The sequence below is a fragment of the Beta vulgaris genome, chromosome 8, assembly GCF_026745355.1.
Source record: "Beta vulgaris subsp. vulgaris cultivar EL10 chromosome 8, EL10.2, whole genome shotgun sequence".
Classification (NCBI taxonomy): Eukaryota; Viridiplantae; Streptophyta; class Magnoliopsida; order Caryophyllales; family Amaranthaceae; genus Beta; species Beta vulgaris.
In genome coordinates, this window is record NC_079209.1 from 59,838,736 (window position 1) to 59,856,772 (window position 18,037).

Below are 18,037 nucleotides of genomic sequence, written 5' to 3' on the forward strand. Positions count from 1 at the left end.
CGAGAAACTAGAGTTTTAAAAAAATCGGATTTTCAGATCGGATCCAATTTAGAGTATGAAAATTCGGATTGGATTGGATCGGATTCAAACTCTAATTGGTTTGGATTCGGATTGGAAAATTAAAATTCAAATTTTGTTCGGATCGGATTGGATTAGGCCCTAATCCAAACCGTACACCGAACTTTCACCCCTACATATTTTTACTTAATTTTAGGTGAAACTGATGTGTGAAAATCACATTTTAGCTAACGTCTGCTTGTTTTGTGCGCACCCCCAAAGCTGAAATTGTTAAAAGAAATACGATCTTTGACATCTTTCTACTAAATATTCTTAAAATTTATCGTTTGTTAGCAATAATCTGTTAGACCCACAATTCAATTTGATCGAAAACAACTAATTTCCTTACAAAATCAGAACTTTAACCCCAAATTTGACATCACTTGATCGCTTGATTTCGTCAAACAGCGAGCACACTGCTCTATTTCAATGGATTCCTGGCTCAAACGTGCCGAAGGTCTTTCTTTCTCTCTCCTGTTTTTGATTTTTAATGATTTTATTGGTTTTGGGTTTACAATTTTGATGAATTTTTCTTCCACATTATGTAATTATTGATATAATTTTGTGGGTCAATTTTAATTTTATATTTGGATCTATCTGCGTTGAACAATTGTATCTTTTCTAGCACCGACACTATTCTTTCCCCCCAAAAAGATAAATTAAGATTGTTGGGAAATGTTGTTGTTGATTTTAGTCTAATGGGTTGATTTTAGTTAAATTAGTTGTGTTGAAGTAAATGAGGATTTGGGGTTTGTACAGCAAATGTATTAAGTGTGTTAATTAGGGTGGAGTGAGGGAGATTGTATTGCAGGAACATTAACATTGTATTAGGGCTACATTTTGCATTTTGGTCTGAAATCTGAATAGCTCTCTTTTCGTGTGGGAGGAATAAGGTTAGGGTATGCCGTGTACACTAATGGAGATGTTGTCAATTTTGAGGTGGGTGAGTGATCTTGTTGGTGAGATATGAAGGATAAGTACTTCTGCGTGGGCGTCATTTTGGGGATATCAAGTAAATATATGCGTGTTTTGGATTGTCAGGAAGGAGTCTTACATTGTGTTTGGGTGCCCAGGGTTGAATTAGGAGTAGTAGGGGACTCGGTGAGTATGGTTGATGTAAGTAGAAATGAAATGTGCATTGGAGTCCTGAGAGATGTATGATCGAATATATGAGCATGTATAAGTTAATATTGTCCAATTTTATGTTGTTCAGTTAAAGTCATTAGTGCTGCCATTTCTTAAGGTTAACTAGCTGTGTTAGGTGATTTTTCCATGCTTAGGCGTCTTTCTAGAAACGACAGTGTGTGTTCGTACTTTTTAGTGGCTAAGAACACGATTAGTCCAATTTTAGTACTCTTATGACTTCTATAGCGGACTGTGCTTGAAGATTCAAGTTCTGTTTTCTGACACAATGAAGCCTCCAATGTTTGCCGTGTGGTTTAAAAGTTTGAGTGTATTCCGCCAAATAGGAGGGTTCTTTCATATTTCTGCGCTGTTTATACCCTATCTTGACCATACCAGAATAAAGTTAACTGGATTTAAGTTTCGCCATGTTCTATTCTGGCTGTTCATACCTATGAAGTACTCCCTCTGGTTTTTATTAGTTTACCCATTTCTCTGAGCCATGTTTGCCGATGCACTAATTTAAACCTTAATATCTCTAAATATCAATAAGCAAAACTTACAAAAAGTTGATATTTGGATAATACACATTAAGACGAATCTAACAAGATATCACATGACTGTATATTTCCTTAAGTACAAAGCACAAGAGATAGTCAAATTAAAGTCATATATATGAATAGTGTCAAAAGTCAAAAGGGTAAACTAATAAAAATAGGAGGGAGTATTACTTAGTGACGCATATGTATGAAGTGATTCCTATGGATGAATGCCTTTTTAAACTTCTAAGCTGCGTCTATATTCTAGAGCAAGGAACAACCTCCATTCTCAGCTTACTCTGGATCCACATACCGTAATATCATTCCATTACATTTACAGCTATTTTCTTCCGATTTTTTAGGTATAGGAGAATGAAAAATATACTCTTCGTAATTTGAGTCATAGAATTTTTTTGCTTTCTTTTGAGAGGCGCGGTGTTTGCCTCAAAAACAAACCACAATGATTTCCTTATATTTTTCAAGTATGAGATGATGCCTTTTATCGAACTAAGCTTTTATATTTCTCAACGACTAATATAGGGGGCTAATGTTGAACTTGGAAGGTTGACAACTTCCTTTTCCCCCCCGTCTTATTGCCATCATAATGTTTTTGCTCTTCTCTTTTGGCAAAGTTAGTCATAGTTCTTGTATTCTTGGATGTGTCTCTGTTGCCCTTTTCACTCTAAATATATGTCTATTGGTTTGCGGACTAGGCTTGTTCGAAGTTGTTGATCGGAGGGCAAAGCTGGTGGCGAATGAGCTTTCAGATGAGCAACCCAATCTTCCCGTAGCAGGTATTGATTGATTTCAAATTATCTATTCTGCTAATTAAACCTGCACCAGGCTTAGGTAGCTGTACCTTTGATTTTTGAGAAGATACGAGAATGAAATGTGAAGCAAACAATAAGTGAGCTTAAATGACATTACTTATTGCGTTTATACTCCTTTCTTTGTACTAGACATGAAATGGAGCTGGTCTGAAACACCTTTGTTATATCATATATAGTTGCACCTTTGTAGATTTGACTTGAAGAATACTTATGAAGTGAGATTGAGCTTGAAACACCTTTCTTCTGGCCCTTATTGAAGGAATAAGCAAATAGTGATTTAGTAGTTAGTTTGATAAGGCACCTTTTGTTTTCTTGACATGGTGTGGAAAAGAAGATTGTTGCAAAGTAGTAGTATAACATGAAGTATGTCTATGCTCCTTCTTGATTGAATTGCACTAGCCATCAAAAATATTAATATTGAATTTTACTAGCCATAAAAAAAGTAATATAGAATTGCACTAGCCATCAAATGACATATTGTTGAATTGCACTGAATATCTTGATTCTTTGAGCAGATTTCTTTAATTTTTTTAACTTTTTAAAGGCTTGGCATGTTACATTGTTACCCATATCTTAAAATATCCAATTGAAAATGAGGTATGTGAGTATGTCATAGATGCTTTATTACGTCTTAAAGTTCAATGTAGTCAGTGTGTGAACATTAATTGGTCTTTTTATCGATACATGGCTGTATATGGCTGTATGCGTGATACGGAATTTCGAATTGCACCCTTCAGAAGTCATCTTGAAAATCATTGGCCTGGACTATTGGTTGTGTTTGTTGTGAGGGTTCTGTTAAGTTTTAGACAGAGATACAAATAGAATACACTCAACTTCTGTTAAATTTTGGATTCAGATCATTTTTTTATGTTCAGTGATACATATGTGAGCAATACCTATTATATGTTGGTATTGTTTTTTTTGTTTTGCTGGAGTTTACCATTTTGATTTGATACCAAATGGATCAAGAACAAAATCGATAAGCTCCCAAGAGGCCTTATGGAGTTTTATTGAAATAGCCAAAAGAACGTATACATGGTTTCACCGACTTAGTAAAGGCTTATGACTAAGTAGACGGAAAGGTTGAGTGGATGTGTTCATATATAAGCCGCTAAGTGAATTCTTATTGCTTATATTTAAGAAATTAATGATATATAATAGTGAGGTACAAGCCGTACAACTAGTGCAGAACACCGGGTGGAGTTATGGAACACTTCACTAATAATATAGAGTTGCACCAAATATAAACTCTTAAGTGCTTTTCTGTTGATGTTTATTATGGATGATTTTACCAAGACAATACAAGGGCCGTGTTATGTGTAATTTGTTGATGATAGAGGTTTGGTGGATGTGATGAAAGTAATAATATAGAGTTGCACCAAAGATAAACTCTTAGTGCTTTTCTCTTGATGTTTGTTATGGATGATTTTACCAAGACAATACAAGGGCCATGTTATGTGTAATTTGTTGATGATAGAGGTTTGGTGGATGTGATGAAAGTAAGGTCAATTGGAAAGATATCCTAGAGTTAAAGGGACAAGCTGAGTAGAAGCAATATTGAAAATTCGAAATTGGTAACGATAGCACTAGTTTTAGAAATTGAAGTGAGGATAAGATTATTCGAAGGTTAAAGTGTTTCAAATACATAGGGTCAATTGTGGAAGATAATGACGAGATTGATGAGGACATTGCTCTCTTTATGAGTGTTCGGGGGTCAATTGTGCAAGGTAATCGAGAAAATGAGGTTGCTTTGTTATATGCGTAACCATACTAGAAGAGATAAAAAAACAGGAAAAAAGTGGTAAGAGATGTTGGGGTTTGGGGGGGGAGGGGGGTTAACTAAATGTGATAAACGTTCGATGGTTTGGGCATGTACTTCCTCCGTTTTTTTTAACTTGCAACTTTTCCCACTTTTGGCAATTCTCTATTACTTGCACCATTTCTATTATTAGCAATAGCACATGGGGCTCTTTTTTTATCTCTCTCTATCTCTCTCTTCTCCTTGGTCCTTATGCAAACCCAAACGTTGCAAGTAAAAAAAACGGAAGTATTTGAGAAGGCATCCATATGTGAGGAAAAAGAAATAACAGATGTAGGGGATTGTAAGAGAAGAAAAAATTAAGCAGAGTTAGGATGAGTTACAAGGTGAGACATTGCTTAACTTTATCACCTTGTAACTCATCCTAACTCTGCTTAACTGTTTTTCCTTCCCCTCCCTTTTCATGTTTCTATCTCCTGATTTGCTATGGTGGATATTGTTCTTTGTTCATGTTGCTGTTGCTAATGTTGTAATATGCTTATTAACATTATTGCTGTAACTATCTATTGTTATCAATTTTGTTACAACTACAATCATCACCTTCACCATCATCACCATTATCACCACCTTACCATTACCACCAACACCACCACCATCATCGTCAATTATGTGCTAACTGTTCTTTGAAATTTCCTTTCTAATCATATTCTAAAGAAATCGTTTTACACTTTCGCAAAATACACATCCCTTTGGTAAAGAACTTTTTATATGTGGATAGTTGGCAAACAACCTTTTTAGTGGTGTTTGACTAGTAGTGTGTGTGCCTGGATCTCCAAAGATTTCCTCAACACACCAGAATAAGGGATATTCAGTGGAACCCCCCCTATTGCCGGTTAACCAATATGAGGATCTTGCATTGTATGAGCAATAGGAAGGGTTATGGATGGGTGGTGCTTTTTTTGTTGATCCAGTATTGATAATTAACCATCCTTTCCTCCACTTCACTGCTTTTATTTGGTGCCATTATGATTGCTGCTACTTGTTTTGTCAGCTTCTAATGGGAAATGATTGCTGCTACTTGTTTTGTCAGTTTCTAACGGGAAAGGTTCTCAGGGAAAAAGGCCCAAGGCAAAGGCAAAGGTGATTCCTTGAATTTATCTGACTTTAGTTTTATGATACCAGTTTTACTTTTATTGATGGATACTATGATAATCGTAAGCATCTGACAAGTAGGACCTTTCTACTCTCAGAAGAGAGCTTCTATGGAGGAACGTGCAAAAAAAGTTGACAGCACACAGGAAGAAAGTAGCTTACAGCCATCAGTATCAGATTCTAAACCTGATGAGATGTCGGCCACCACAGCAATCAACAATGATGGACCACTTCGTGGAAATTCAACAGCCCAGATGAATGAGATGCAAGACAAGATTGATCATAGTTCTCATGTCGAAGCTGTTTCATCTGATACCTTGTCAAATGAAGTGAGCAAACATGATGATGGGCAGGGGGAGGCTGCGACTAGTGCTAAAGTTGTCACTTCATCTTCGAATGGGGAGTTGGGTGATGACACAATTTCTTTTGCAGCATCTGCTGCCGCAGACACTGAGCTTAGTCTTAACAATCATTCAATTGACTCTGGACAAAGTATCAGTTTGAAAGATCAAGATGACTTTGTGAAACCTGGGGAGGAGAAGTCCAAAACCATGGTTGAAGGTACGCCAATTTTAGCGACTACGGTGAAGAAAAAGATAAACACTGTTGATGCCACATCAGCACCTATTTCGGATCCCATGAAACAGGAGGATGAAAAGGCAAGGCCATCTTTGACCAAAGTACAAGAACAACTTGAGGAGGTAAAGTGGATATTACAATCAAATATCATATGCTAATGCATTGTGTGGACTGTGGAGGAATTCAGTTGCATATCCACATTTGGCATTGACTGGCCACTTATCTTTGTCTAATATCCAGGCTCAAGGTTTACTTAAATCAACAAATTCTACTGGTCAATCAAAAGAGGCAAGGTTAGCTCGGGTAAGCTTACCCCTTTCATCAATGTTAATGAACTTTGTCTTTTGAAATGTTTACAAGCCACATCACTAATATATGGTATTAGTTCTCTTGTTCCTTGTCTCCTTGGTGCACAGTGTAGTTGGGTACATGACTTTCAAATGCTGATTATCGGAATCATCAACTTTGTTAAATGCATTGGCAAACAATCTTAATTGTAATTATACAATTTTGATTTGTACATCAGAGATATAATATAACGCATTGATTGGATATGTGGTTGCTCGTGTCTAGTCCTATTAGTGTTTGATGTATGTATTTCTGTGGTCCAAAGTTCTTTATAAAATTTCGGCTATGAAGAAGGATATACTGATGTGTGTAGCCAGGTTATTTCATTTCTAATTACTACTCCCTTCGCTTTCATTAGTTTACCCTTTTGCTTTTTCATAGTCTCTATGACGTCCATCTGACCGTTAATATCTTCAATCGGGTAGTAATAAAAATTATAAAAAGTTGATGACTTAAATCCACATATTGGGACGAATCTAACAAATCTGTCATGATAATGTTTATTATTATTACTTCCTCTGTTTCTTTTTAAGTGCAACACTTTTCCTTTTGCACTATTCACTCACCTCACTTTGGCTGTATTCTTTTACTAATATATAAAAACAAAAATGATCATATAAAATGTTGTCAGATTTGTCTCAATGAATATATTCATAATATCAACGTTTTATAACTTTACAAATACATAATTAGAGATATTAATGTCAAAGTTGTGCATTGACAAGCGTGAAAGTCAAACTGCTGCACTTATTTAGGCATGGAGGTTAGTGTTAGTGTTAAAAATTACGGTCGAAGTTAATGAATTTGATTTTGAAAAAGCAAAGGGGTAAACTGATAAAAAATGGAGGGAGTATGTTTCATGTCAATGGATTATGAGCTTGACGCAATGGGTTTCTTGGTCTTTTTACCTTAGAAAATTAAGTTTTAGGAAAGATAAGTGCAGATAATAGTATAACATGCATGACAGCTATGAAAATTTGATTCTCATACCAATGTTTTGCTACAAGTTTAATTGATGCAATATTCTCATAAAGGATGCATATTAACAATGATATGGTAAACTGAGTAATATCGGTAATATACTATACTTAATGGTAATGTTAGTTTAGGTGTTTTTTTTAAGTGTTGCCTCGTCGCAATGGCCTTTATGGTCAAAGGTTGCATTTTGGTGGAGGAGGCACTAGCATCCCTGAGTGAAACGCTAAATGCCTAATAGCTCATGGCTTTCAAGCACCGCTAAATCTTGAAACAGTCAAATGGTTATGCCTTGGGGGAGTTCGAGGTTGAGCTGGTAATTTGACAGGCTGAACATGATTCTTTTGAGAGAGTAGCTATGTAAATGCGTGTCGACACTCCACAGACCAATTTTAATATTTAAGTTTCTATGCTCTTACATCACTAATGAGCTACAGTTCTGCACTCATGGCTGCTTTCTATGCAGCCTTTTCATCCTACTTTGTGTGGAATAGTGTACCACTTGAATGTTGTCAAGTGTCAATACACAGGTCACCAATCAGGCTATCATCATCTCTCATTTACATTGTGAAGTCTAGCTGGTCAGGGAGGGGGAAGGATATTTGTGTTAATTTGTGTCAGTTAAAACAGAGAATGTAGGTATTCCCAAGTCCCAACTATTCTACAACCAACAGGATGGGAGAAGTTATTTACATTCTCTTACCTTTCTAGCTTTGTTGCTTAGTAGTCCGATTGCTCATGCATCTGCATACACTGATACAAGCTATGCTCTTCCATATATATATCGCTGGTTTTTGCAATCCTACTGGATCTCTAATAAGGCTGTGATATTTCTCTTCAGGTTTGTGCTGGACTTTCATCCCGTCTTCAGGAATACAAATCTGAGAATGCTCAGTTAGAGGAGCTTCTAACAGCTGAAGTAAAGTTTTCTCTTTTGCCTACTAGATTTAGGTTTTGTTAAGCTTCAGTGAAACTTATGTTTAATATGTCATGCAATATATGCTTATATGTTCTAGCTTTCCCACGGCAGAGGGAGCTCAGTAAATCATTTGAGGGTCGGATAAAGCAACTGCAGCAGGAGTTATCTGCTGCTAAAACAGAAGTAAACAGAGTTGAGTCAAGTATGGCTGATGCATTATCTGCAAAAAATTCTGAAATAGAGACACTTGTCAGCTCTCTTGATGCTGTTAAGAAGCAGGCTGCTTTGTCTGAAGGAAATATGGCGTCCTTACAGGTTATTCTGTTTTACCTGTTGAAATTTATTCACTTGTATCCTACTCCTAGATGCCCGAAAGGCCTCCTTTCTGTTACCTTTACCAATCCCAAACTCTGCATTCTGAGGAAGGGTCTTATACTCTTGTTAAAGGGTTTGCGAAAGTCATTATTGTCTTTTAGCTGGCTCTCTCATCACTTCTGTTGTATGTGACTGGGCACGTCTGTGCTGATATTTCATTTGAAATGAATCTTGCTGAGAAATTATTGTTCTGTAGTTCCTTTTTTTTTTCCAGAATTTTTCCTTGTTCGCCTTTGCATTTGTCCATGTTAGCATAATATTAACCAAGTCTCCGCATTTGATTTTGTTATTCAGTGTCTAAAACTTAAAAGCATCATATTTGCTGGAGGAAAGTCTTACTAGTTTAGATTGTTCAAGATTTTCTGACTCTTTGGATCACTTTCATCAGGCAAATATGGAGACTTTGATGAGAAACAGAGAGCTAGCAGAGACAAGGATGATGCAAGTAAGTTTGTTGAGAAATCCAAATTTAAAATGGCTCCTTTCTGACAGCATGGATCCATGATGTGGATTAGCCTACTTATTCGTGGATACCACATTTAAGAAAGGAGTTGGTTTTTCGATTTCCTCCTATCTTAAATAGAAAACTCCATGCACGTAAATCAGGCCCTGAAGGAGGAACTTGCATTGGCTGAACGACGGGCAGAAGAAGAGCGTGCAGCTCATAATGCCACTAAAAAGGTCTGTTCAGCACTCGTTTAAGTTATAGATTTTCCCATCTCTTCCCCTACTCCCCTGGGCTGTTAGCATAATGCCATTTATGTGGATCAACAGGCTGCCATGGAGAGGGAAGTAGAATTGGAACACCGAGGTATGGATGCATCTACTGCGCTTGCGAGACTTCAGGTATCATGAGAACTTTGATGCCTTAAATCTAAGAAAATAGAAACTTTCAACTCAACATGCTGCACTAATAGTTCTAAGAAATAAAGTATTTGTTCGAGCCCTTGTATCATCTAAGCATTCAGTGTCCTGTGCTATTAGGAAATTGAAATTTTAATAATAGTCAGAGACTCAGAAACAACAGTACGCAGCAAGTTTATTGAACTAATATTTTGATGGGAGAATCAGTATATGTTAGGGTTCTATATTAGTGAAGATCTCGTGCATCATGGCACTTTAATTGGGGTATTTTTGTGGCTACCTCACATCTTGATTCACTTTGTGCATAGAAAGCAGAATATTTTTGCTTGTTTCCTCAAACGCAGGGTGTGCAATTCACCACTTTCTCTATTCACCTTGGCAATCCAAAAGTCCACCTTGATCTAAACCAAGAACGGAATTTCTGACCTAGTTTGGTTATAGTTGACCAAGACAGGGACTTCTTTCTATTATCAAAACAGAGAGACCTACGGCACAGATACCTAAACATGTTACATGCTGCTGCTTATAGTTGCATTACCTGCCTGTGGTATCTGTTGCTCAATATATGGTAATTTATGTTTCTGAATTCTGCATGACTAGAGAATGGCAGATGAGAAGGCATCAAAGGCAGGTGATTTAGAACAAAAGGTGGCATTGCTTGAGGTATGCTACATACAATTCAATGGAAAAAGTTATAGCCTATTCTTCTGTTTATTTATATCAACCATGTTCTGCTAGGCTGAATGTGCATCTTTAAACCAAGAATTGCATGACATGGAGGGTCGTCTACGCCGTGAGCAAAAGAAGTCTCCTGAAGATGCGAATCAGTTGATTCAGGTAAATTTGAAACTATACATAAGAAATCTCGTCTCTGCACTATCAAATAGTTCCCACCCCCACCCCCCTTCTTAAAATTCTTTGTTCCATAATCTTGACTGTATATAGCACTAGTTGTGAAGCTCGTGCTGCACAAGTTAAATATTTATATCTTGAATGTAATATAGTTTTTTGCATAGGTGGTGTTCTCTATGCTTGATATATGGATTTTTTTTATGGAATTTTTTGTTGAATTATTTGTATGTATATATGTATGTATTTAGTTTATCAGATAAGAGGTGCTATCATTACTGATTGCTTTGAAGTTTAAACACCTAGGAAGCTAGCTTCTAGAGTTTTGACATACTTCAAATAACAGCTTTCTAGATGTATTTTTCCCCTTAATTGTTATATTAAAATGCTCAGTTTGGTGAGGATAAGGTCTGGCATGTTGGAAAGTATTATAGTGAGATGTGTTGTTATAGAATGCAAGTCACATCCGTAAGTAGGCCTAATTCATGTTACCTCAGGTTTTTCTTGCTGGGTTATTTTTCAATGTTTCGCTTTGTCTAGCTCCAGCTTTTCCTTTTTTTTTGTTATAACCAAATTTGAGTGCTTTTTATTACTTCTTTATATGTTTCAGTGTTTCACACACTTAGTTATCTATTTCAATTAAAGAACTTAAAAATTCCGGATTGTATGATTTGTCCAAAATTTTTAAGGCATTTAATCACGATGTATGAAAAATGTCAATGCTCTACAAACACTTAGAACCAAAGAAATCCAATGCCCTTACTTATAATACCTAGCTGACGTTCTGACTTTGTTGAGCTAAAACAATGAAGGTTCAGGCCTGGCAAGAGGAAGTGGAACGCGCACGTCAGGGTCAAAGAGATGCAGAAATCAAGCTTTCTTCTCTTGAGGTGAGTTACCTCTGTTAAGAGTAGGATGTATCTTTTCTCATTGAAGTCTTATTATAACACTCATTGCTATTGATATGAATTTGTTTAGAGTTTCATTTAATTTATGGGAACTATTTACATGTCTAAGGCTGAATTACAAAAGATTAGAGTTGAAATGGCTGCCATGAAGAGGGATGCTGAGCATTATTCACGTCAGGTGAGCTACTTTTCCCAGCGGTTATAATTTATGAGCTGTCATCGAGAAATCCCATACTTGAATAGGAAAATGATACCTTGCATCATATTACAATGCTCTAGCTCTAGTGATCATGCCATGATCCCCTTGTTTTTGAAATGTATCTTTTTCATAGAACAATTTAACTTCGACCTTACACGGTAGACCTTAGGCATTTTTAAGCATTTCTCACTGAGTTGGCTAAGCTAAAATAGTTTGTGCAATAACCTGGTTCTTTAGGAGCTTCTCAAGCTATTGTTTTCACCACTACTATGTACTCCCTCATGTTTTTTTTAGTTTACTCATTTCTTTTGCACAGAGTTTTAGAAGAAATAATGTTGTGGGACATAGAAAGAAAGAGAAAAAGATTAATTGATATTAAAATTGAATGTGTATGTCATGGAAAGTTAGTGGTCTCATTCCAAAAATAGAAACAAAAGAAATGGGTAAACTAATAAGGGACATCCCAAAAAGGAATATGGGTAAACTAATAAAGACCGGAGGGAGTAGCTAAGTACAATATATAATCAATATTACTCAAATTTTCTAAAGTGGCTCCCACCCATTATAGGATATAGGGGGTCAGATACTCAGATGTCTACAACCTTACCTTGACGATAATATAGGTTTTTATAATAAATCCTTGATTTAAAATGTAACATTTTTTTTTTGTACTGCACTATAAAATTTAGTGCGTACATTTGATGAGTCAATTTGATTTTGGGGTTGTTTGGCTCATGCAGCTGAGAGTGAAAGGAATCAAGTAGGGGAACAAAAGGGGAAAGTGATCTACGAAGGAAAACCAATATTTTTGTTTGGTTCACAAGGAAGCGCGGCCTTTCTGTTCTAGTTCCTCCCAGACCACTAACACCCTCTCCCTCTCCCTCTCCCTCTCCCTCTCCCCTCTCTGTCCCCCATCCTCCCCCCCCCCCCAACGCATTTGACCTGCTTTTATGGAATCGTTCTTTGGCCGGGGATGATCACAAATTCCAAATTGACTGGAGAGTGATTGAAGTTAGAGACTTCCGATCAGATTTACCAGGAAATTCAGATAAAGAAACATATGTGGGGTTGGAATTGTGGAAGCTCATTCAGATCGGAATTCATAGAAGAATGAGGTCGAACAATGAATTCAGATCGGAATTTCATGCCCGAATGCAGATCTTTTTTTTTAAAACTAGCATCTCAAAAATGAAGGGTGAGATCGGACCATAAATTTAGGTAGGAAGGTTGACATGAAGTCAAACCATGCATTAGCCGGTGAGTTGAGATTTTTGGGTTGAGGAGGGTGGTGGTGGTGGTGGTGGTGGTGATTGGTGAGTGTGTTATTTATGGGTGACTCGTGGTTTGAATGGTGGTGGCACTGGTGGTGCTGGCTGCAGGTGGTGGTGCTAGCGATAGTGGTCGAAGCTGGTGGTGGTGGGCAAGATTGGTGGCTATTGTGCCATTGTGGTGGTGGAGGGCTGGAGAGTGTAGAGGATTTGTGGGAATTCAAATCCCGGGGGCGGGGGATCAAGACGACCCTATTTGGGGTGATATAATTCAGCAATAGTAGGGAATGGTCTCCAAAAAAATTTGTACCACACTCTTCCGTAGGGAAACAGAGGAGATGTTTCCCTTTCCCTTTCTTGAAACCCCCCAACCAAAAATCCCCTTAATTCATTAATCCATAGTTGAATGGTGAATTTTGCAACTCCATAAGAAGTGGACATCTTTGTAATAGAGGTCGGAGGAATAAATTAAATGTTAATTTTCCTGCTGCATATTCGCGCTGAACATGACAGGAACACTAAATTGCAGAAAACCACCACTAAACACTAAAGTTTCAGTTTTCAGTGGTGTATCCATATCATGCTTTCAATGATTAAGCAGGATACTCGTTTCTTTCTGATGTGAAATCTTTTGCTTGAACTGAGTCTTGATATGTTTCTTTTATCCATCTTACTATTTGAAACATGGATGCGTGAATCAAGATTAACGTAGAAAATTGTAATTGATTCCTGGGCAACTTATGTGTTCTTGTTGTTGCTTCACATTGAATGGGAAACTTTTTGAGCCTGTATTACAGAAGGGAGGGCATACTGAATTTGTGTGATCAATACAAGTGTACACACAGGGAATAAACAATCCTATTTCCTTTTGATGGAAGAAACAAGGTTTTACTCCGGGTTACAGCAACAGCTGTCATATTTTCAATGTTGAAAGATCGTAAGATTTCCCCATGGTTATTTATTTGCTATACCAGGCGATCTTTCTTGTTTTTAGTAGTGGAGACCTTACACCCCCTTTCCTTTGATGGAAGAAACATGGTTTTACTCCGGGTTACAGCAATAGCTGTCATATTTTCAATGTTGAAAGATCGTAAGATTTCCCCATGGTTATTTATTTGCTACACACGGCGATCTTTCTTGTTATTAGTAAATGCATTATTCTGGTGGAAACTGAAGTAATGGAGTTCCGTTAAGGGTTCCGGGGCTTATTTACCGAGCTAATACCTGTTTGCTAGTTATCAACGTCAGATATTTTTTTGATTTCTTTTTCTACTTTGATTTATTCTAGTTGGAGCTTTTGCACTTAGATTTATGATTGATGATTTCAGGAACACGTGGAGCTTGAGAAGCGATATCGTGAACTAACCGATCTATTGGTATATGATTTTTACATCTTAGGCACATAGTTTTGCAACTTTTGGTAGATCCATGTTGACATGCTTGCTTAACTACTTTGTATCAGTACTACAAGCAAACACAGCTTGAAACGATGGCAAGTGAAAAAGCTGCTGCTGAGTTTCAGTTGGAGAAAGAGATCAAGCGTCTTCAGGAAGCACAGGTATCGTGTCACGCTTCTGTTTGTTTTCCACAGCTTTATTGGAATTTCTCTTTTTTTATCTGAAGGTGGTTTTTGCATATGATTATGGTCTTTTTGGTAGGCTGAAGCAGAACGAAACAAGATTTCTCGCCGGGCATCGTCGACTTGGGAGGAAGAAGCAGACATGAGAGAACTTGAGTATGTCTTCCCTAGTTTTACTAGTATCCACATCTTTCTCTCATATTCAGCAGGTTATCACAAGTTTTTATCCTATCACTCATCCTCTCTTCATCGTAGATTTTTGTTCTGGTCATGAAAGTTGTGTAATGTGTATGCATGCATGTACTCATCTCTTATGTTCACTGGACTTGCAATTTTTGATGACTAGGTTTCTGAATGCAACCATGTTGCTCCAAACATATTTTTACGAAAGACAATGGCAAATCAGTAATATCAATAGCATTTGGTATTCCAAAATGAAAATTTATACAATATTTCTTTTGCTCTGTTTTTTCTTACACCTATCAGTGTGTAGTAAACTGAATGCCTACATTTTGCTTCACTGGTTTCTTCCTTGACTTTGTTATTTACAGAGATTTATGCAGTTGACAATGTTGTTATGACTTATGAATGAAACCAAACACTGTAAAATTGGATTTGGTGCTTTGTTAAAAAAATTTGGAGTTTTGATAGTCGATATGGATCAAAAATATGTCAACTTTTGGTGATGAGGGGGAGTTGAGAGCCTGGACTTGTTTCCACTCCATTGGGGTCTGCCTGGGGTTTACATGTCAGTCTGGTAGCTAATTCTTCAGGTTGCTAATACTGCAAACTTGCCTGCCCTTACGAGTTGTGAGTTTATGTATCTGTAAAGCCTTGTGCATGGTACAATGTTCTGTTCTTTGCTCCGACTTGCTTGGTCAACAAGCTGCATCCTGAAGGTTAAAGATGGAGTTTTATATAAAGAGATCCATCTCATGATGCCATATCCTAGTTGCCAATCAGCTTCTACCCACTGTAAATGTGGTCTTGTTTGCTGATCTTCAAACTACTCAGAAGAAGAAGATTAGGTGTGGCTTCTGGTCTCCTATGTGTCGTATATGGAGTATATAGTTTTCTTGAATAAAATAGCTTTTAGTGTGTGTGTGTGGGTGGGGGGGGGGGGGGGGGGAGTTGATCGATGAGTATTGCTTGGATTTTTTTTTATTGAGTTTATTGAGTTGATCGATGCCGTGGTTATTGAAACATTTTAATAACTTATGTACTAATTTGCGGTAGATTCGTGATAGAATAGTTGAGAAGCTGTGAGGAATGTACTTTTTCCTCATCGAATATACTTTTCAGTTTTCACCTGAGGCTACCTTCTTACAAAGTTAAATTCTCAGGCCTCTCCCATTACATCAACGTCATTTGGTTGGGGCTAGCGTTCAGGTACTTTTCTTTCTGCATTATAGTGTTAGTGTGGTTCTTCCAAGGTTAATATTGTTTGTTGTATCTATGAATAGTTCCTTGTTTCTTTCTCATGATTTCCCTCTAAATCTCGACATTGCAGTTGCGAAAGGCGGCAAAGCTTTTAGATACTGGTGCAGTCAGTGCTACAAGGATCCTCTGGCGGCATCCTAGAGCTCGAGTTGGCCTGCTATTTTACCTAGTAAGATCAGTTGAATCTCTTATATCCAAGAATGATGTTTCAATATTCCAATTTGCATGATGGCAATCTTATTTTCAGGTTTTTGTACATCTGTTCTTGATGTATCTGTTGCATAGCCTTCAGGTATGGCCTACCTAGCACCTAAATTGATTTTTCATATTTATGGAAGAATATCTAGGATGATATGGGATTGGCTGACTTCTATCCTCCACCCCCTCCCCCCCGCCCCGCCCCTCCTCCCCGCCCCTAAAAGCAAAAAAGAAAAAGAGAAGTAAATCAAACTCATTCAACCAGGGGCTTGGAGTCACTCATATGATTCCAGTTTTGACTATAATCATATGGTAAATACAAAATATCTCACTTTTTTGTTCAATGATTAGGCCCAAGCTGATGACTTCGCTGCTCGAGAAGTTGCTCGGTCGATGGGACTTTCTCAACCCAATTTACCATGATTTAACCTGTGCTCAAGTGCAGGAAGTTTCTCTGACAGAGGCTCTACTAAACATGGAAAGTGTGCTTTGTTTCAGTGGTTAGTAACTTGCTTGGCATATGGTCAGAATCCATGGTGAGTGAGGGAAGTTGCACACTAGTATTTGCAATTCCTCTTGTTGACGCGTCTCTACCAACTAACAGCAACTCTAATGACATCTTGCGAATCAGCAGCACAATACGGTGATAAAGAGTGCAAGGCTCAGTGGTCGTATACTGTATACATGTGTGTGCCTTAAGCTCTCAGAAGCCTTATTATGCTATCAAGAAGATACAAGGTGTTGGAGATTGCATACATGTAGGAGGAGCTTAATTCATATACATACTACTCTCTTTTTCTTGAAATCAACATTGATGCTATATTTCTTTTAGATCGAGGCATCTTTTATTTGATAGTGTGTAAAGGTAACGCGACAAAACTTTTTTGGAAGTTTGAATGTAAATTTCTAATCAATTGTAAATTCTTCAGGTTAATGATTTGGCCAACATTTCTGTGAACTGTATATTCATAGGGGAAGTTTTCAATATGGTTTTAAGATTATACCTTCAGATATATGATATGTGATACTGGTATTAGTGTTGTAAAGTATTGTTTTGATATTATGTATTAGCTAAAGTTGCACACTGGTCAACCTGTGTTAGGCGAGCGAGCCTCGTGTCACATCATGTTGGACTTGGAACAGCTCAAGGAAAAGTCATGTCGTGCTGTGCTTGTGGCCACTTTTCTAAAGAGGGCCACAACCTCCTCGACCTACATGTCGTCTCACGAACAAACCCTACAAAACTTTACCTTTTCTTTCTCAAAAAATGATGACGATGCTAGCTCTATCGTGCTCATGCCGAATTTCAATATTACATCTTGCCCATTATGCTCTTATGCATAGCCAAAGCCCAAACTCGTGTTGAGCTGGCTCGACCTATGCCCAACTCTAGTAATTGATACTCAAAGTCTCACTCTCATACATTGGTATCATATTTACAATTGGTGTAGTTGGTTACTTGGGGGTGGCATGGCATCCACAACAGATAGAGTATAAACTAGCTAAAAAGTTTCTAGGAAATGATTGGAAGTTAACATATTTATATGGAGGCAAATTCTATGTATTACTCTATCCGTTCCATGTTAATCATAACTTTTTCCATACACAACCTTCTCATATTAATTGCAAAACTACATGAATTCATTATACTTCATAGTTTTGCACTCTACAACTATACCCCACATTTATTGAAATCGATGAAATACTAATATAATAGCTTCTACACACACCCCCTAATTAAGGGACCCACATAATTAACTCAAAATATAAAAATACTTACTTTCTTCAAGTAGATCAACTTTAAAAATATAATATTATTATAGATATCCGACTTTATCTACTTTTTAAAACTTTGTACACAAACATGGTTGCAATTAATTTAGAATGGAGGGAGTACACTAATATTGTATTTTATAACAAGTACATATTTCATGTGCTTTTGTTTCCATTATATCATATGAGGCTTCATGCTTGCCAAGTTGCCAATGTTCAATTTTGATCATTAGTATCTCTAATAATTTAATTGTCAACATTATAAACTATTGGTATTCTGAAAGAACATATTAAGACAAATCCA

At 37.1% G+C, this 18,037-nt stretch overlaps 1 protein-coding gene across 3 annotated transcripts; it reads left to right on the plus strand.

Annotated features, from left to right (window-relative positions):
* The first annotated feature begins 231 nt into the window (after positions 1-231).
* LOC104902282 (golgin candidate 1) lies at positions 232-17,006 on the plus strand. Of its 3 annotated transcripts, XM_010690000.4 has the most exons (21): positions 235-514; positions 2,432-2,512; positions 5,398-5,447; positions 5,558-6,160; positions 6,279-6,341; positions 8,203-8,280; positions 8,392-8,595; positions 9,044-9,100; positions 9,262-9,336; positions 9,430-9,501; positions 10,120-10,182; positions 10,258-10,356; positions 11,181-11,258; positions 11,386-11,454; positions 14,072-14,119; positions 14,206-14,301; positions 14,402-14,478; positions 15,666-15,711; positions 15,833-15,931; positions 16,010-16,054; positions 16,312-17,006. In XM_010690000.4, exons 1-21 carry the CDS (start codon positions 487-489, stop codon positions 16,381-16,383), a joined length of 2,103 nt encoding a protein of 700 aa, XP_010688302.1. In that variant the 5' UTR covers positions 235-486; the 3' UTR covers positions 16,384-17,006. The 3 variants fall into 3 exon arrangements, with proteins under 3 accessions (XP_048490253.1, XP_010688302.1, XP_019107011.1); XM_019251466.2 differs by lacking the exon at positions 235-514 and having other exon boundaries at positions 5,541-6,160; XM_048634296.2 differs by lacking the exons at positions 15,666-15,711; positions 15,833-15,931; positions 16,010-16,054; positions 16,312-17,006 and adding an exon at positions 14,874-15,421 and having other exon boundaries at positions 232-514; positions 14,402-14,501.
* Positions 17,007-18,037: the final 1,031 nt, after the last annotated feature.

Coding starts and splice junctions, on each gene's coding strand:
- LOC104902282 (XM_010690000.4), top strand. CDS start 487: ATGGATTCCTGGCTCAAACGTGCCGAAG. Junction 8,281..8,391: donor AGGAGCTTCTAACAGCTGAA/GTAAAGTTTTCT, acceptor TTCCCACGGCAG/AGGGAGCTCAGTAAATCATT. Junction 15,712..15,832: donor TGGTTGGGGCTAGCGTTCAG/GTACTTTTCTTT, acceptor TCGACATTGCAG/TTGCGAAAGGCGGCAAAGCT.